General features: G+C 39.6%; 1 protein-coding gene across 5 annotated transcripts in view; it reads left to right on the plus strand.

The window, feature by feature from the left end:
* PTPRM (protein tyrosine phosphatase receptor type M) overlaps positions 1-15990 on the plus strand; it is an 817256-nt gene that overhangs the window by 505191 nt on the left and 296075 nt on the right. For all 5 annotated transcript variants that reach the window (XM_073898518.1, XM_073898514.1, XM_073898515.1 and 2 more), the window contains exons 10-11: positions 9434-9635; positions 12627-12729. In XM_073898518.1, the coding sequence (XP_073754619.1) occupies positions 9434-9635; positions 12627-12729 (305 nt within the window). The remainder of the gene's footprint in view (positions 1-9433; positions 9636-12626; positions 12730-15990) is intronic.

Genomic DNA, 15990 nt, shown 5'->3' on the forward strand with positions numbered 1-15990 from the left:
ACTGAGGCATACCAAATGGTTGAGTGATAGAGAGCAGAGAAGAATTTGATGAATTGTTCAAGGAAAAAAATAACAGCAGTAACGGGGTGACAGTCAGCATCACATCTGTATGAGCATCATTTCACTGTGCCTATTGTCATAGAAACAAGCAGGTGCATTTTTTTTAAGCAAGCATTTATTTGAATGCAAATTTAACAAAATTATATGTTGTTAGGTTTCTAAAAATCGCAGCAATTCCTCCTATGGAACCTCTGCTTGAATACCTTTCAGAACCACTGACAAAAGCCTGAGCAGATTAGCTGTCAGACAGTAATCACCAGTAAACCCTTCCCTGACCCACCTAGCCTCACATTTATGTTTCCTTATATCTTTTGAAAATTGGTATTGAAATGCAAAAAATAATGTTTTTAATTGAAAGCTAAACAAAGTAAGAGAAAAGAGAAAAAAAGTTGATTTTCATGTTAAGTTATTGATGCTGTTCATTGGGCTGCTTCATTGTAAAAGAACTCAGTGTTACAAAAATCTGTGGCTCAGCTTTGAAAGAGCTAAGTATTATAATGAAACAAGTTCATATTTTTTCTCAGTGATCAGAATTTTTAGTTAATATTGTTGGGCCCAAGACCATTTTCTGGTCTCACTTTTGGAGATTCTTACCTAAGAATAACAATATTTTACTAGAAAAGATAACAGCCTTTGAACCAGTGTTAAGTTCCAAGAAATAAGTCCATCTGTCCTAAAAACCACATATTGATATCTAGACAGACAGAAAATAATAGCTAGATTCATTCTTCTTGATGCCGCTGAATATACATCTTTGTGTAATAAGTAACTTTAGCATGAAAACAATAGGAATAACGATTCAAAAGAAGAATCCATTATCTCTGTGAATTCAGCAGCCAGGGTCTCCCAGTTGAACACTGATCTAAATGCTGCTATAATTGGGGATACCTGAATGTGCCATAAATCAGGGTTTTAAAAATCAGATATAGGTAAGTAGAGCAGGTTGGTTTATTTTTCTAGGTACCAAAGGGAAAATGTTAAATGTGTGAATCAGGCTTCACTGATTAAATACAAGTTTTCTGGCCACCAGATCTTTCTCTTTCCCCCATGTTTTCCAGAAGTAGGAAGGGGGGTTTCTGTTCTCAAAATAGGCCTTAGGTGGGGTCTTAGGATGGAGCTCTTCTTCAGCTAAGATGCACTGTATGCTGTGCCCAGCCTGTGTGAGAGTCAGTGATAGGCACAGCTTTCTCCTGGAGCCAAGGACCGATGTTCAGCCCAACTTGGTCCCCTCCAGAGGACCACAGTCTCTGGGTACTGACATCACGCTAAGGAAATAGAACAGTTGCCCCCTCAAAAAAAGCAGGAAACTTAGGGACAGTATGTTTTTTCATAGAAACACATTTGATTATAGGTAAAAACTGGAAGGTGAGGTAAATTATCATGATTGGAGAAAAACTTAGTAACAAATGATACAGGTGTTTCTTTAGGGCAGGGAGCACAGTTGGATCATTTTTGCAGGAGAGAAGAGAAAACAGGTTGAATGCTGTAGATGTTGTAAATGAATACACTATGGGTTCAGGTTATTTTCAGGCTCTCTTTACGTCTTAGGAAATACACCAAACCATCAGTGACTGGACAATGCTGACATCATCGTTTTCTGCCAGGAGTCATGGCAGTTGATAGCACTGAAGCATTCTTCTGATCTTAGTCTTTGCCTCTCCTTTTCATTCCCCTAACAACCATCTTCAGCCTTCTTGAACTAGCCTTTTCTTTCTGCTCTCCCCACCTTTGTTCAGGCTCTAGCCCTTCCTGTCCCTTTACTTCTCGATCAGCCCTTTATTTTTATCAGAGTCATTTGCCTAAAACCTAGACTGATAGATACAGCCTTCCTCAACAGCGATCAAAATTTTTATTTTATTAAAATAGAAATGTAATATCACTCTCTGAAAGAATATTTTAAGTACAGAGGTATTCAAAATAATATCCTTGCTTCCCAATTTCACTTTTCAGAGGTAATAACTGTTAACAACTGGGTGCATGACCTTCCAAAATTTTACAAGGTAGAAATTACAGTGCAAGTTCATTTATGAATAGAGATCGATAAAATTTAATAAATATTAGCAAACCCAGCATTTTTTACAAGAATAATATGCCATTAAGACACCTACCTCACATCATAAAAGAAAAAAAAATACCAAATGGATTCACGTTCTAAACACAAAAGTTAAACTACCAGAACACTATAAGAAAAATAAGGAAGGTATTTCTGTAATGTATCTTAACTAAGCTTGACATAAAATCTGGAAGTTATATTTTAAAAAATTGACAGATTTACTTATATAAGAATTTAAACTTCTGAACAACAAAAGATAGCAGTAGGAAAGTCTAAATACAGACAGAAGACTTGAGGAAATTATTTTCAAAATTTATAACAGTGGATGGGTTGTTGACCACAATAAACAGACTTGATAGAGATTGCTAAGAAATGGACAAAGCATTCCATTAGAAAAACTAGACAAAGAATAAGAGGAGGCAATTCATAGGAAAAAAAAAATCCAAGTAGCATTTAAGCACGTGAAGAGATACCTATCCTACCTTACTAATGATTCAGAAATGAAATAAAGCAAGTGCTACAAGAAGTTTAAGTTTGTATGAGATCAAGTGTTAAGCAGTGACATGGGGAAATGCACATGTGTATAGACTGTTGATGGGAACATACATTTTGCATCTCTCATGTAGGCAATTTGGGGGATCCTATCAAATTTTAAACATTGCATATCAAGCCTATTTCTAGAAGTTTATCAGTCAATAATACTCCCAAATACAGAGGGATATATATATGTCCAAGTATTTTCATTGTACCTCACTAACTTTATATGGCTTTTGATTGCCTAGTAAGTAAACTCCAGACTCCTGGTCATGTTCCCAACAACAAGCTTTGGGAACAAAAAGAAAAAAAGAAAGAAAAAAATATATATATATATACATGTATATATAAAAGAGAGAGAGAAAGAGGCAAACCAGGAAAGAGACTCTTAACTATAGAGAACAAACTGATGGTTACCAGAAGGGAGGTGGGTAGGGTAGATGGATGAAATAGCTGATGGGGATTAAGGAGTACACTTGTCATCATGAGCACTGGGTGATGTATGGAAGTGTTGAATCACTCTATTGTACACCTGAAACTCGTTTTACACTGTATGTTCACTAACTGGGATTTAAATAAAAACTGTGTGTGTTTGTGTGTGGAGAGAGAGAGAGTATGTGTGTGTGTGTGTGTGTGTGTGTGTGTGTGTGTGTGTGTGTAAGGTAGTGGGAGAAGACAGAAGTATAAAAGATACTGTCCCTTCTCTATTAGAAGTAACAGTCCTAACAGCAACTAACAATAGAATGAAATAAGTACCAAAAGCAAATCACTTTAATGTGTGAGGAGTATAAAGTGCAGTGTTGTGTGGGCACGTAGCAAAGTAGAATGGTCTGGATTTGTCAACTGATGGGGGTATTCAGCAGTTGAAGACACCTCAAGATCCCAGGCCTGGATAACTGGGCTCAACTAATCACTACTGACTGAGATAGGTAAGAGTGTAGAAAGAAGTAGAATTTAAGGTCCATGTCAAGAAGTTTCATTTCATTATTCAAGGCCTGCCATGATCTAATTCCAATTCTCATTTATTACTGCATCTCCCACTATTTTTCTCCTGGACTTTAATGAGCTACATATATGGAATTTTCTTTTCTCTGAAAACCTTCTCAACGATCACACCACCTGCTTTTGCTTATTAACTTCTTTCCTCCTCATGCTCTCCCCTCCTCTCTCCTCCTGTGGGACTTCTGCTTCTCTTTCAGTTTTTCATCCAAATATTGTACTGTTCTCTGAAGTATCCTAGGTTCTTTCCTCCCCGGAAATCAGATTTTATTATTCATTCTTCCAATTGCGTGGCTCTCCATTAAAGGACTGTATTTAACACTGGCTGAAATTCCAATCAACTCACACTCCCTAGAGGATTTTTTATCCCCTCCTGGCCAAAAATTGCATGTTATTCTATTTTTGGTTCTCTATGAATCTTTTAGTTCAGAACTTGAGACTGTAAGTAGAGGAGGGGAAGGTAATTTGAGATAATTTCAGGCACCTACGTATGAATCAGAAATCATCCAATATTGACCCCATCTTACCTAAATGTGGCTCCCACTTATGTCATTCTCATGTCAGTTCGCTTTGGACTTGCGACATCCCATAAAACTGCAAACTCCAATGTGGAACGTCAGTGTTCTTTTTATTTTTAAGATTTTATTTATTTATTTGAGAGAGAAAGAAAGAGAGAACAAGTGGGGGGTGAGAGGGGCAGAGGGAGAGGGAGAAGTAGACTCCCCATTAAGGAGGGAGCCCAATGTGGGACTTGATCCCAGGACTCTGGGATCATGACCTGAGCCGAAGGCAGACGCTTAACGACTGAGCCACCCCAGCGCCCCGTCGGTGTTCTTCATGTAGGCTGCATCAAAATTGCCTTGGCCCTCAGCCAGAGATGCGCTGCAAGCATGGAAGCAGTCCCAAACTTTCCTTCTGAGAGTTTCCTGCTGCTTTACTACAGCCTGGCACTTAATAGGCTCTTAATAAACATGCATTGAATGAACAAATGAAAAAATAAATGCCAAAAAGACATGGTACATTTGGGTGTGAGCATAGAGGTGTTTTTCACCTCTATGAACAACTGCTCAGATACATATAGATGGAGCATCCACTCTCCGAAGGGCAGTGGATTCTAGAGTGGATTGCTCCTATTCCTGAGGAGCTGGGTTTTTTATTCCTGGTATTCAAACTTCCAGGGCTGGCTTTGACAGGGATCAGTGACTTTTCTTACATTTTGTGTCTGCATCTATACAACAAACTTGCTTGTTAGGGATTTGTTAGAAGTGAGGGAGAGGGGGACGCTTGGGCAGCTCAGTCTCTTTAGTGTCCAACTCTTGGTTTGTCTCAGGTCATGATCTCAGGGTTGTGAGATTGAGCTCCACATCCGGCTTCGTGCTCAGCATGGAGTCTGCTTGAGATTTTCTCTCTCTCTCCCTCTGTCCCTCCCCCTCCAACGCATACACACACTCTCACACTCTCTCTCTCAAATAAATTCTTTAAAAAATAGTGAGGAAGGGGCGCCTGGGTGGCTCAGTCGGTTAAGCGTCTGCCTTCAGCTCAGATCATGATCCCAGGGTCCTGGGATTGAGCCCCACATCGGGCTCCCTGCTCAGTGGGGAGCCTGCTTCTCCCTCTGCCTCTGTGCTCTCTCTCTCTCTCGATCTTGCTCTATCTCAAGTAAATAAATAAAATCTTAAAAAAAATAGTGAGGAAAAGGGTCCATAATTTTTAAGAGCGCATGCATTAGTGTGTATGTGCATTTTTATGGGTCTGGGAGAGAGGATCTGTTGATTAGCAAATTCTCAGAGGGCTGTGACTGAAAGACCCATGACAGGGCCCCCGTCTAGCTTATCCTGCATGACCATGGCAATAGATGAATACCAACCCATCGGCCCCCGTGGAGCAGCAGGTCCTTTGCTCAAGCATTTGCTTTCTGCTGTATAGTCAGTGCAGGTGCAGCAACATCCTACTTGCTGTAGTGTGAGCATTTGTGTAAGCACATGTGCACACCTCTTCTTCCTGGGAGTCTTTTGGGGAAAATATATACTGAGTGCCAAATATGTACTGATCACTGTGGGATCAGAAAGAAGAGTAAGACATCGGTCACTCCTCAGAAAGAAGATAAAATTACGTGAAAAGTTCCACTTCCTTTGGCATATTGAAAGCATGATTTAAGACTACGAGAGAGGGGTGCCTGGGTGGCTCAGTCAGTTAAGCATCTGCCTTCGGCTCAGGTCATGATCCCAGGGTCCTGGGATCGAGTCCTGCATCGGACCCCACATTGGGCTCCCTGCTCATCGGGGAGCCTGCTTCTCCCTCTCCCACTCCCCCTGCTTGTGTTCCTTCTCTTGCTGTGCCTCTCTGTCAAATAAATAAGTAAAATCTTAAAAAAAAAAAAAAAAAAGACTATGCGAGAGCTTTCACAGCGCTCCATGATGTATCGCCAAATGAACTGTATGAACTCAGTCACAACATTGGGCATTCAGCTGAGCCAGTGATCGTTGGGCCACATTTTGGAAGCTTTACAGAGAAGTAAAATGGGAACTCTGGCTTCAGATATGGCGGACAGACACGTTTTGTTCCAATCTCACCTGAACTCCAGGCATCTTTGAAAGCATTTCCTTCTTCAGACACTTTTTTCCTTTTCTTTCTTTTGATTTCCATGACAGCTCTCTCTGTTGGCTTTTCTGGCTCGTTTGTTGATCTCCTCCTCCACCACTGGTTATATTAAATGTCACTGTTCTCTCTGAAATCCTTTCCCCAGCGACCTCATCCATTCCTAAACCATAATATTTCAATGCCGATCACCCCCACATCTCTGTTTCTTGGCCATACCTCTCAAATCCCAGCTTGATACCATGCACTCTGTGTCTGCAAGCCAGCAGTTCACTTCCCCTCATTCATTCCATCCCGTTCAGTAAGCGGGGCCATCTTTTGCTTAAGCCCCAAATATGGAACCTATCCTTGATTCCTCCATCTTTTCCCCCATATTCAATTGATCACCGACTTCTGTCCATTTTAACTCGAATATGCCAGTTCTTTTCATTTACGGCTCTCTTCACCGTGCTAACCTTAGTCCCAACACAGCACTGTCAGAGGTGCTGAAGCTTCCCCCTGTGGTCTCTGTGGTAGTTCCCAGTGACCTCCCTCCCTCCCCTTACTGTTTCCATCCAACAAACCACTTCTTCCCCTGGCAGCAAACCTGGTCTTTTCATAAGGGAAATTAGATAATTCGGTTTTCATACTTCAGAATATTCCAAGACTCCCCCTTGTATGCATCCATGCTTCTTAGGGTACAGAGCACTGCATGGAATGGCCCTTGCCCACTCCCCCAGCCCCTGGTCGAGGGACCACACTCACCTTGCTTGCTGAGCCACAGTCACACAGGCCTTCTTTCTGTCCACTAACCGTGTACAAAATGCTCCTGCTTCATGGCCTTGGTTCATGCTGTTCTTTCCCAAACTCTTGGCATGGCTGGCTCTCCCAAAGTTCAGGTCTCCTCAAATTAACTGTCATCTCCTCGGTGGCCCCTTCCGCAACCATTCCCAGTGGTCAAGCACGTATCCCTCTCTGCCTACAATATTCTTTGTCTTAACACCGTGTTTGTTTCATCTACTGAATTTTAGCATTTTAAAATTATTAATTTACTTCCTGCATCTCTCCCAGCTCCACCCACTGCAGTCCAGATTCTTAAATACCTGCAGGCAGGGCCTCTGTCCACCCACTGACCACGCCGCTCATGGTGTCAGTGTTCACTCCATCAATATTTGAATGGAATGAATGAATCTGAGCAGGGAGAGAAAGTGGGGCACAGATAGTGCTATCACCGTCCAGACTGGTGAACGTTTATGAGCCAAAGCAGTGTCAGAAAAGCCCAGTGTTTGTGGTACAGAAAATCTTTATCCCTGAACCAGGGCAGAAGGTAATATAATGTCACTGTGTTAAGTATTCAAAGATGAGTTTGGAGAAGATGTAAGCAGGTCTTAAATCCAAAGGTAGGAAGTTTGGACTTTGTCTCCTATACAATTGTGTCCCATTAGAGTTTTTAGCAAGGCAACAGAACGAACAAGGAGCTGTACCTAGCTCTGGCAGGCAGTGCTCATCCTCATTTACTTATGACTGTATCACAGCTGCTGAATTGCATCTCTACTTCTCCACCAGACTATTACCTCCTCCAGGACAGGTACCATGTCTCACCCACCATGTGAGATCCCAGCTCAGGGCCCAGTGCTTGGTTCACTGGAGGCATGCAATGAATGTGTTTAGAATGGGTGAATGAATGAAGGAATGAATGAATGAATGAATAAACTTTGGGGAGCAGATATGCCCCCACAACTTAGATCTACCGTCTTTGAACCACCCTTTTCTCTAGAAGTGTCCGAACAAGGACTGAGTAAACAACTAAGCACACAGTGGTGCCAATGCTGAAGTCCCTCCCAGAGCAGCTGGTGGGAGACACTATCTTGTCTCTTGACTCAGAGAAACCTTGTGAGGGAAATCGGCCAGAGGATTAACGACAGATATGCTGCCTAACTCTGAGAGTGGCATGCACTCTAGTAATTAATATATACAGCAAACATTTTCTTGCCAAACTTAGATGATTCAATCTAAATATTCTTTCAGAGAGGTCTCCCTAATTATAATGACATGGTATAAATATAAGAAGAAAGAATGTCAATTAGCACTTCGTATAATAACAGTGTTAGTGTTCATGCACATAAATTATAAGTAAGTTTACCTATTTAAAAGCAAGAAAAGTGCTCAGTTTTGCAATTTAAAACTTTTGAATATGCCACATTTAAAAATCATGTCATTACAACCAGTAGAAGTTCGTAATCACCACTAAAATGCGTGTTCGTGAATAGTTGATGAACTACTTATGGTGAAATTCTTTAAAAAAGTCATTTGAAAGGGCAAATTTCAAGACACCTATGATATATTTATTTTCACACATTCCAGATGCGTCCAATGTGCTTTAAACACCTGTTATGTGGCAACATATGAGAGCCTTCTAGAGTGGCATTCCCTGAAATGGCAGCTCCTAGTCACGCAGTGATTTACATTTAAATTTTAGTTAATGAAAATTAAATTAAATTAAATGCTCAGGTCCTCAGTCTCACTAGCCACATTTCAAGTGCTCTGTCACCAGTTTTGGCTGGTGGCTACCATAAGAGTGCAGAATAGAACATTTCCATCATGACAGAAAGTTCTATCGGACAGCGTTGCTCTGAAGAAAAGAAGTAATAATGACCCGTCATGAGCACCATGGTCATACCATCAAGAGCTCCTGACACGTGTCTAGGATTTATTGTTGAGAGCAGATATCTTTGCCCACATTGGTGAAAACATTTAAAAGTGCCCTTGTTTCCAGAAGACAATAATCCTATTCAGTGCAGAATCAAACTGGCCCCTGGATGAGAGATGAGTCCTTACCCTTGTATGGTCCTTATCTGTTTGAGCTAGTTGTATATTTTGTGATGTCGTTTTAAGCCAACTGTAATGTAGTTTTCCAAAGTGATATTTTGAAAGCAAACAACTTCAAGGTATTAGCTTAAACCTGAACTCATCCTTTCTGTTCTAATCTACTGGCTTTCAGTTCCTCTGTCTATAAAAGTAATAACTCATAGCAGTTTTGGCTGAGTTCCTGCACCCCTTCACTGGATCCAGGATTTGAAGAGTCTAAGTGAGTAGAGGAGCTTATCATAAAGCATCTGACAGTGCATACATCACAGGGGTTTATTGGATAAAGATGTGATCCCGGTCCACCTGCTTTAGGTATTTTATCGAATTCTTATTCTCTTGCAGATCACCTACAAAGCAGTCAGTTCCTTTGACCCCGAAATAGACTTATCCAATCAAAGTGGAAGAGTTTCAAAACTGGGGAATGAAACCCATTTTCTGTTCTTTGGACTGTATCCGGGGACCACTTACTCCTTCACCATCCGAGCTAGCACAGCTAAGGGGTTTGGACCTCCAGCAACAAATCAGTTCACCACCAGAATATCAGGTATTATACCTTTGTGAGTTATGTCTTTTATCAGAGGTAGCGTTTTTGTATTTTTCATCCCCATTGTCAAGGATACAAACCTCACCCCGACTGACCCATTGTGTTCAGATTAACACTTTGGCGTGTATGAAAATCAGACTCATGGAATTGAATGAGATAATGCAAATACTTATAATTCAGGAGCTTAAGATCCTCCTGCATTAGGAAGTAGCCATGTTGTATCAGTTTGCACTGGAGGACCTGAGCATAAGTGAGAGTTCTGGTCTGTGTGCTCCTACCCCCTTCACAGTACAGGTTACCAGAGCAGCAACATTGGAGAGATATCTGCAATGAGCCGTGAACGACTGAGTGCTCAGCAGAAAGACAGCGTTATATGGAGTCTGCTTCCAGAAGGATCACCCTTCCTTGGGACCTTCACCATTAGTAGTTGCATGTCCTCTGCGATGACAGAGGGGTGGTACTAGGCACTTACAGCCTCCAGCTTCTTCCCGGTAGAGACTCAATTATGCCATCCGACCAAAGACAGAATTTGAGAAGTATTTCTGGGCATGTGCAACTGTGCAGAAAATGTCTTTGTGCTTCAGACTAGAGGAAATGGAGTTGCCATCTGCTGGATATATAATAGCAATAAACACAATTCCATGGACATTTCCTTTTTCCCCCTTTGGGTATGAGTGGTGAAGTATTTGAGTTTTGGCTTTGCCTGTTTTGGTTGGGGGGAGATGAGCAGGAGGCTGGTGAGGGAAATAACTCTTTCAATCAGTCAGTGTTAGCTAAATAATATTTAGCCTTATTTTATCTATTGTCCCTCATTTCTAGTTTTTGGAAAGTTTTTGCTTAGAATCAGAGGCAGGGAAGTGCTTACAACAAGAGTACTATAGGGGTGTGTGGGTGACTCAGTGGGTTAAGCATCTGCCTTCAGCTCAGGTCATGATCCTGGGGTCCTGGGATCAAGTCCCACGTTGGGCTTCCTGCTTAGCAGGGAGTCTGCTTCTCCCTCTTCTCCTCCCCCTGCTTGTGTGCTCTCTCTCTTAAATAAATAAATAAAAATCTAAAAAAAAAAGAATACTATAAGCACTCAATTAGGTTTTGAGGGAGGGAGGTTTGGAATTTTGTTTTTAAGCAATTATAACTTAAGAGGAAATTTTTCATCGTGTAAGATTTTATTTATGAGCACAAACTCAACTTTGTTCAAGTTCAAGTTCAATGTACACTTGATATTTGATATTCAAGTTCAAGTTCAATATACACTTGATATTTCATAAGAAGCGTTAGGTAATAACAGTATGGAGAGTTGGAAGAAGAGGAAGACGTCCTTGGGAGGTTAGGAAAATGGCATAGGTCATACATTTCTAGAGACTACTAGACTTGGAATCAGAAAATCTGGCTTCTAGTTGTAATTTTCCATACATGTCCTCTCTGATCTTGATCAAGTGCATTGATACCTGGATATAATTAAGATGATATAATCTGGTGCTTGAACTTACAATGGAGACTGAAGAGGAAATGTGTGCCAGTATGTGTATTTCCAAGCCTCCATTATTTTGGTAATTTTGCCCTATGGAAACCATATTTCAAAGAGTATTATCTTAAAGAGGATGTTCTTTTAGAAAAAAAAAAATTCATTTTTACCATTTCTGTTATATAAAAATTCTGGTTGATATGAGTCTGACCACTGTTAGCCCACCAAGTTCATACAGTTTTATCCAGAAACAAAGACAGTTGACATTTTAGTTAGCCTGTGCAGATTCTTCAAGAGTAACTATTTGATTTTTATAGTTCAAAGAAAATTACAGTTTATGGGCCCCAATTTTCTACTTTCATGGACCTCAGATAACTATTTTCTATACAAAATAATAAGTCTGTGTTATGAATCAGAGTTAATTTTAATAGAATTGGAGTTAATTTTTAATGCTGAGAAAATCCAATAAATGGAAATGAGATATAACCCATGTCTTTTACAGAAAAGCTTTTTATGTGTAAGAGATTTAAAAAACTATATTTGTAAAAAAAATGATCACTAGTGTTCTCATCAGGTACCTATACCATGTGCCCTCCCGCATCACAGCTTCATGAAATGATCTATCTAGTCCATGGTGATGACAAAATTATTGAAGAACTCTGTCATTATCTTCTCGTAAGAATGAACAATCTAGAAAACAAAGAATGCCAGGAAATGGACCTGGAAATAGGATTCACATGAAGTGGGGGAAAAGAACTAACATTGGTAGAATTATATTTGGCTGGCTCTCTTTATTATCTCTTTGAATTCCCATAATAACCCTAGAGGGTAATTTCTCCTATTTTGAAAGAAGGGTAAACTGAAGCTCCAGAGATAACTTATGTGCCTAAGCTCTTAGGCTGTTTAAAACAAAACAGAAAGTCAACCCAAGCCTTTCTTACTCCAATTCCCGTATCTTTTCCACCTTCCTGCTCTCCCTGAGAGCCCACTAATGGTCACTAATTTCAACAAGCCTCTCTGGCTTCTATAGTCTTCTTCAGATCCCTAGATGGATCTGTGGCATACACAGAGTCTTCCATTTTGACTTCGATGGGAGAGCTATAATGTTCAGTTTTATGATCCTAGTGATTATTTCTTAAATATGCATTTAAAGTTATTTTTAAAGAAAAGCATACCTACCAGTAAGTACACAAATTATAAGTGCCCAGCTTGATGTATGTTCTCAAGCTAACCTACACCCATTTAGCAATAATGGAAATCGAGAGACAGAATATTACTAACACCTCACAAGCCCCCCCATACTCTCTCCCAGCTTAAACTCAAGATCAAAGAAGTCAACATCTCCTGGTTTTAGCAGTGGTTCCTGATATTCTCTGTAGGGTATATACACAGAGGCTGCCCATGGTCGGTTCATAGCTGCAGTTTAAGTGCACTGTGTTCTTAATGTTCTTTGCAAATGGAACTAGGAGGAAAACTGAAAAGATCGACCAGAAATAATGAGTCTCCCATCTCACACATTTTTCCCCCAGCACCCTCTATGCCGGCTTATGAACTCGAGACCCCTTTGAATCAAACGGACAATACAGTGACAGTCATGCTGAAACCGGCACACAGCCGAGGCGCGCCTGTCAGGTACTGAGCAGAGGCGGGGTGGGCTGGCTCCAGGGAGATAGACACTAACATCAAATTGATGAATTTCTTGACTGTGTTTTCTAGGGATTTGCTGCAAACATCAGGCAGCATGTAAACCTGTATCTTTATTAGCTCTAATTAAAAGAAGTGACTCAGGAAAGGGGATGTGCTTTGATGTCGGGTGAGCAAGTATTGTGAGCAGTTTGATGCTGATGCAAGTGGGTTGTTCTTTGAAGATATGGAACAAAAGCCTTAGTCTGTTGAGAGGTGGCTTTACTTCTAAAAAGTAATTGCTTGCTGCAATTTAGTTACCCAAGGGCCGATGACATTTTGATCCTGAGCTCTGTTCTTTAAATGGACCTTTGGTTTTTTGCTTGTTTGTTTGTTTACCTGGGGCTTTAAGTCAGTTAACTTTTGGGAAATTGGCTAATTTCTCCATTGAATATGTGGTGGTATATTTATTTTTTTAAAAGAAACCAGTGATTGGAAAGAGCATTGTGAAGCCTTTATTCAAACATATTTAAGTTTATTACCAACATGTAGGCCCCATTTCTCATCCCATGATGATTTGTATAGCTAAGAAATTATAAAGTGTAACTTTTACGGTGAATGAATAAAATAAATTTATTCGTCCTGGGAAGGAGCAGAGGAATGCCTGAATAACTCTTGAGTATGAATTTGTCATAAGCTCATTAATCTATATAAATGAAATTGCTACTTGTTTCAGAAGGATTTAGATATTCTGTACTATCAGAATAGATTCCCTTCAAAATAACCTATTATTCTGAATAGCATACCCCGAGGAAACATTTACATTCCCTTTTAAGGCTATATAGGGCTTGTTTCCATACACCTTGTGTAGAATTTTACTCCATTAACCTTTTGAAACCTGGCTCTATTTGATCATGTTTTCACTACAGTGTCATAGGGCAATCAGTTGAACTTCTTTCGACATGATAAAATATGTACAAGTTTCATTTCACAGAGTTAGCAGTAAAAACAGAACAACATTTGTTGATAGTAAAGTCCGATTAGGGTGGGATCGCAGAAATTTTTATTTAAAAAATCTAGAAAATTTTATGACACAATTTCTAGTTCACTCTGTTGACTTCACACAGTAGTAAGGGATTTTCCTGTCAGGGATTTAGGACCGCCATTCATAAGTGCAGTCTGTGAGAACACTATGAAATATGTCAAAGCTCTATTCCAAATTTAAGATATTATTACTGCTAGAAAAATGTAGCCACTGACACTACCTAGGCCCTTTGTGTTGACTTGTGTGCAGTACCGAGGGGTTGCCCTAATCCGAATGACCCAAGAGTGTGTACTCATTAGACGACTGGCCAAGATCTGAATGTATCTGTGACCATGGGTCACAGACTTTTTTCACTTCAGAAAGTTGAAGTATTATTAAATGAAAATTGATGCTCTGACCATGTCCTTGGGAGCATCATTTTCTTGTGACCAATTTAAGAGTCGCCTAGCCTCAGCAATGCGGGCTGTTAGGACAGGGGTCCGTGTTCTCCTACCAGAGCATCACAATAAAATGAAAACATACAGGCCACTCACCTTCAAGGCCTCCAAATGGAAGGGATCTGAAATCCTAACCATTTCTCCAAAACAGCCAGTTATTCCCATTTCTACTTTACTCTCACATAAACTCCTTTTTCATTTTCTGTTCTTATTGCCTTTTTCCTTCAAACACTTCCAGTCGGATTTTCGTCCACCTCTCTGTATAGATCTTTTCAAGTCTGAGTTTTCAAATAATATTGCTTTGGGCCATCTATATCAGCCCCCTCCCCAGTTCTCCTTTCCTTACTTTTTTGAAGTGCCTCTTGCATTCCAAACTAGTATTCATATTTTCTAAACATGCCTTTCAAAGGCATTGTCTTGTTGTTTTCTTTTATACCTTTCTGGTTGTTTTTGGAGACTGGAGCCTTACCAGTTAGTTAATTGTAGATATCCTCAGGCTTTTTATTCTTATATTATAAAAATACACATTCAAATGCTTGTCAGAGTGTCCAAAATAACACGGCTTTACCACGTTTTACATCATTTCTTAAAGGCCAGTCTCTAATTCTGCTAACATTTCAGTGTTCGTCATCTAAATCTGTGCTGGAATCGGGATCAGTTCTTACAGACACTATTCAGTAAGCATTACAGGCAAACCCACTATAGATATCACCTTAATTGGAAGGATACTTACCTTAAATGGGTAAATTTTATTGGCACAAATTTGAGAATAGAAATTATCTTGACCCCCCCCAGTCAAAAAGTTGTGTTTTTTGTTGTCGTTGGGTTGGGCGTTTTTTTGTGTTTTTGTTTGTTTGTTTGTTTGTTTTTTGGGGGGTTTTTTGGCTTTTTTGGTTTGTTTTTTGGTTTTTTGTATTTTTTTTGCAGAAAAGTGTTCTTTTCAAGGGATTTGGTGTTACAGTACAACATAATGGGACTGATTATCTATTGAGTAGATGCTAGACCAATATATCTAGAAAGACTAGTTTGGAAAAAATGTCCATAATACTCTCAAACTAAATGAGGTATACGAAAATTTTCAATTTCATTTAGTGTTTAGAGAAATGAGAACTCTGATTAGGGAATCGTGGGGACCTAAAATATAAAGCCATAATGTAGATTAAGACATTTGAACACATCTGGAAATTTGCAAAATGCACATGTAATCAAACTGCAATACAAGAAGGCTTTTCCCAAATGATAAGATAAATACTAGAAGGAGGGAAATAGAAGTAAACATCTGTTTGCTTTTCTGGATTTTGCACAACATTATATGCTCAAAAATACTGACATTGTGTGATTTCCAAAGCCAGTTCTTTGAATTGATTTGATTTTTCTTTAATCCATAATCATTGATGTTAAAAATTCAGCCCCACTTCATTTATGCACTTCACTAAGTAAGGTGGTTCTGCATTCATTCCATTACAAACACTCAGCTTGCTTAATGCAGATTCTTAAAATTGCACTAAACTCTCAATGTAAACGATTGCTGTCTTTTTATTAATCAACATATCAGCTCTGTCACATAAAATTATTTAAATCCTGAAATGGAAGAACACAAATTCCATCACTCTAGCTAGTAAACTAGCACCTAGGACAGAATTTTAATGTCTGTTCATGGGTCCAATTTTTTTTCTTTAATAAGACAGGGGAAAGCTTAATTTTCTTTTACTCATTTAGAATCCCCTCATTTCTCTCTCTTCTCTCCACTGTTCATTACACGCAGACATAATCCAACAGAGAAAATCC

Source organism: Callorhinus ursinus, unplaced genomic scaffold (assembly GCF_003265705.2).
Source record: "Callorhinus ursinus isolate GAN/ISIS: 27379988/994484 unplaced genomic scaffold, GSC_fseal_2.0 scaffold11, whole genome shotgun sequence".
In the NCBI taxonomy this organism is placed as follows: Eukaryota; Metazoa; Chordata; class Mammalia; order Carnivora; family Otariidae; genus Callorhinus; species Callorhinus ursinus.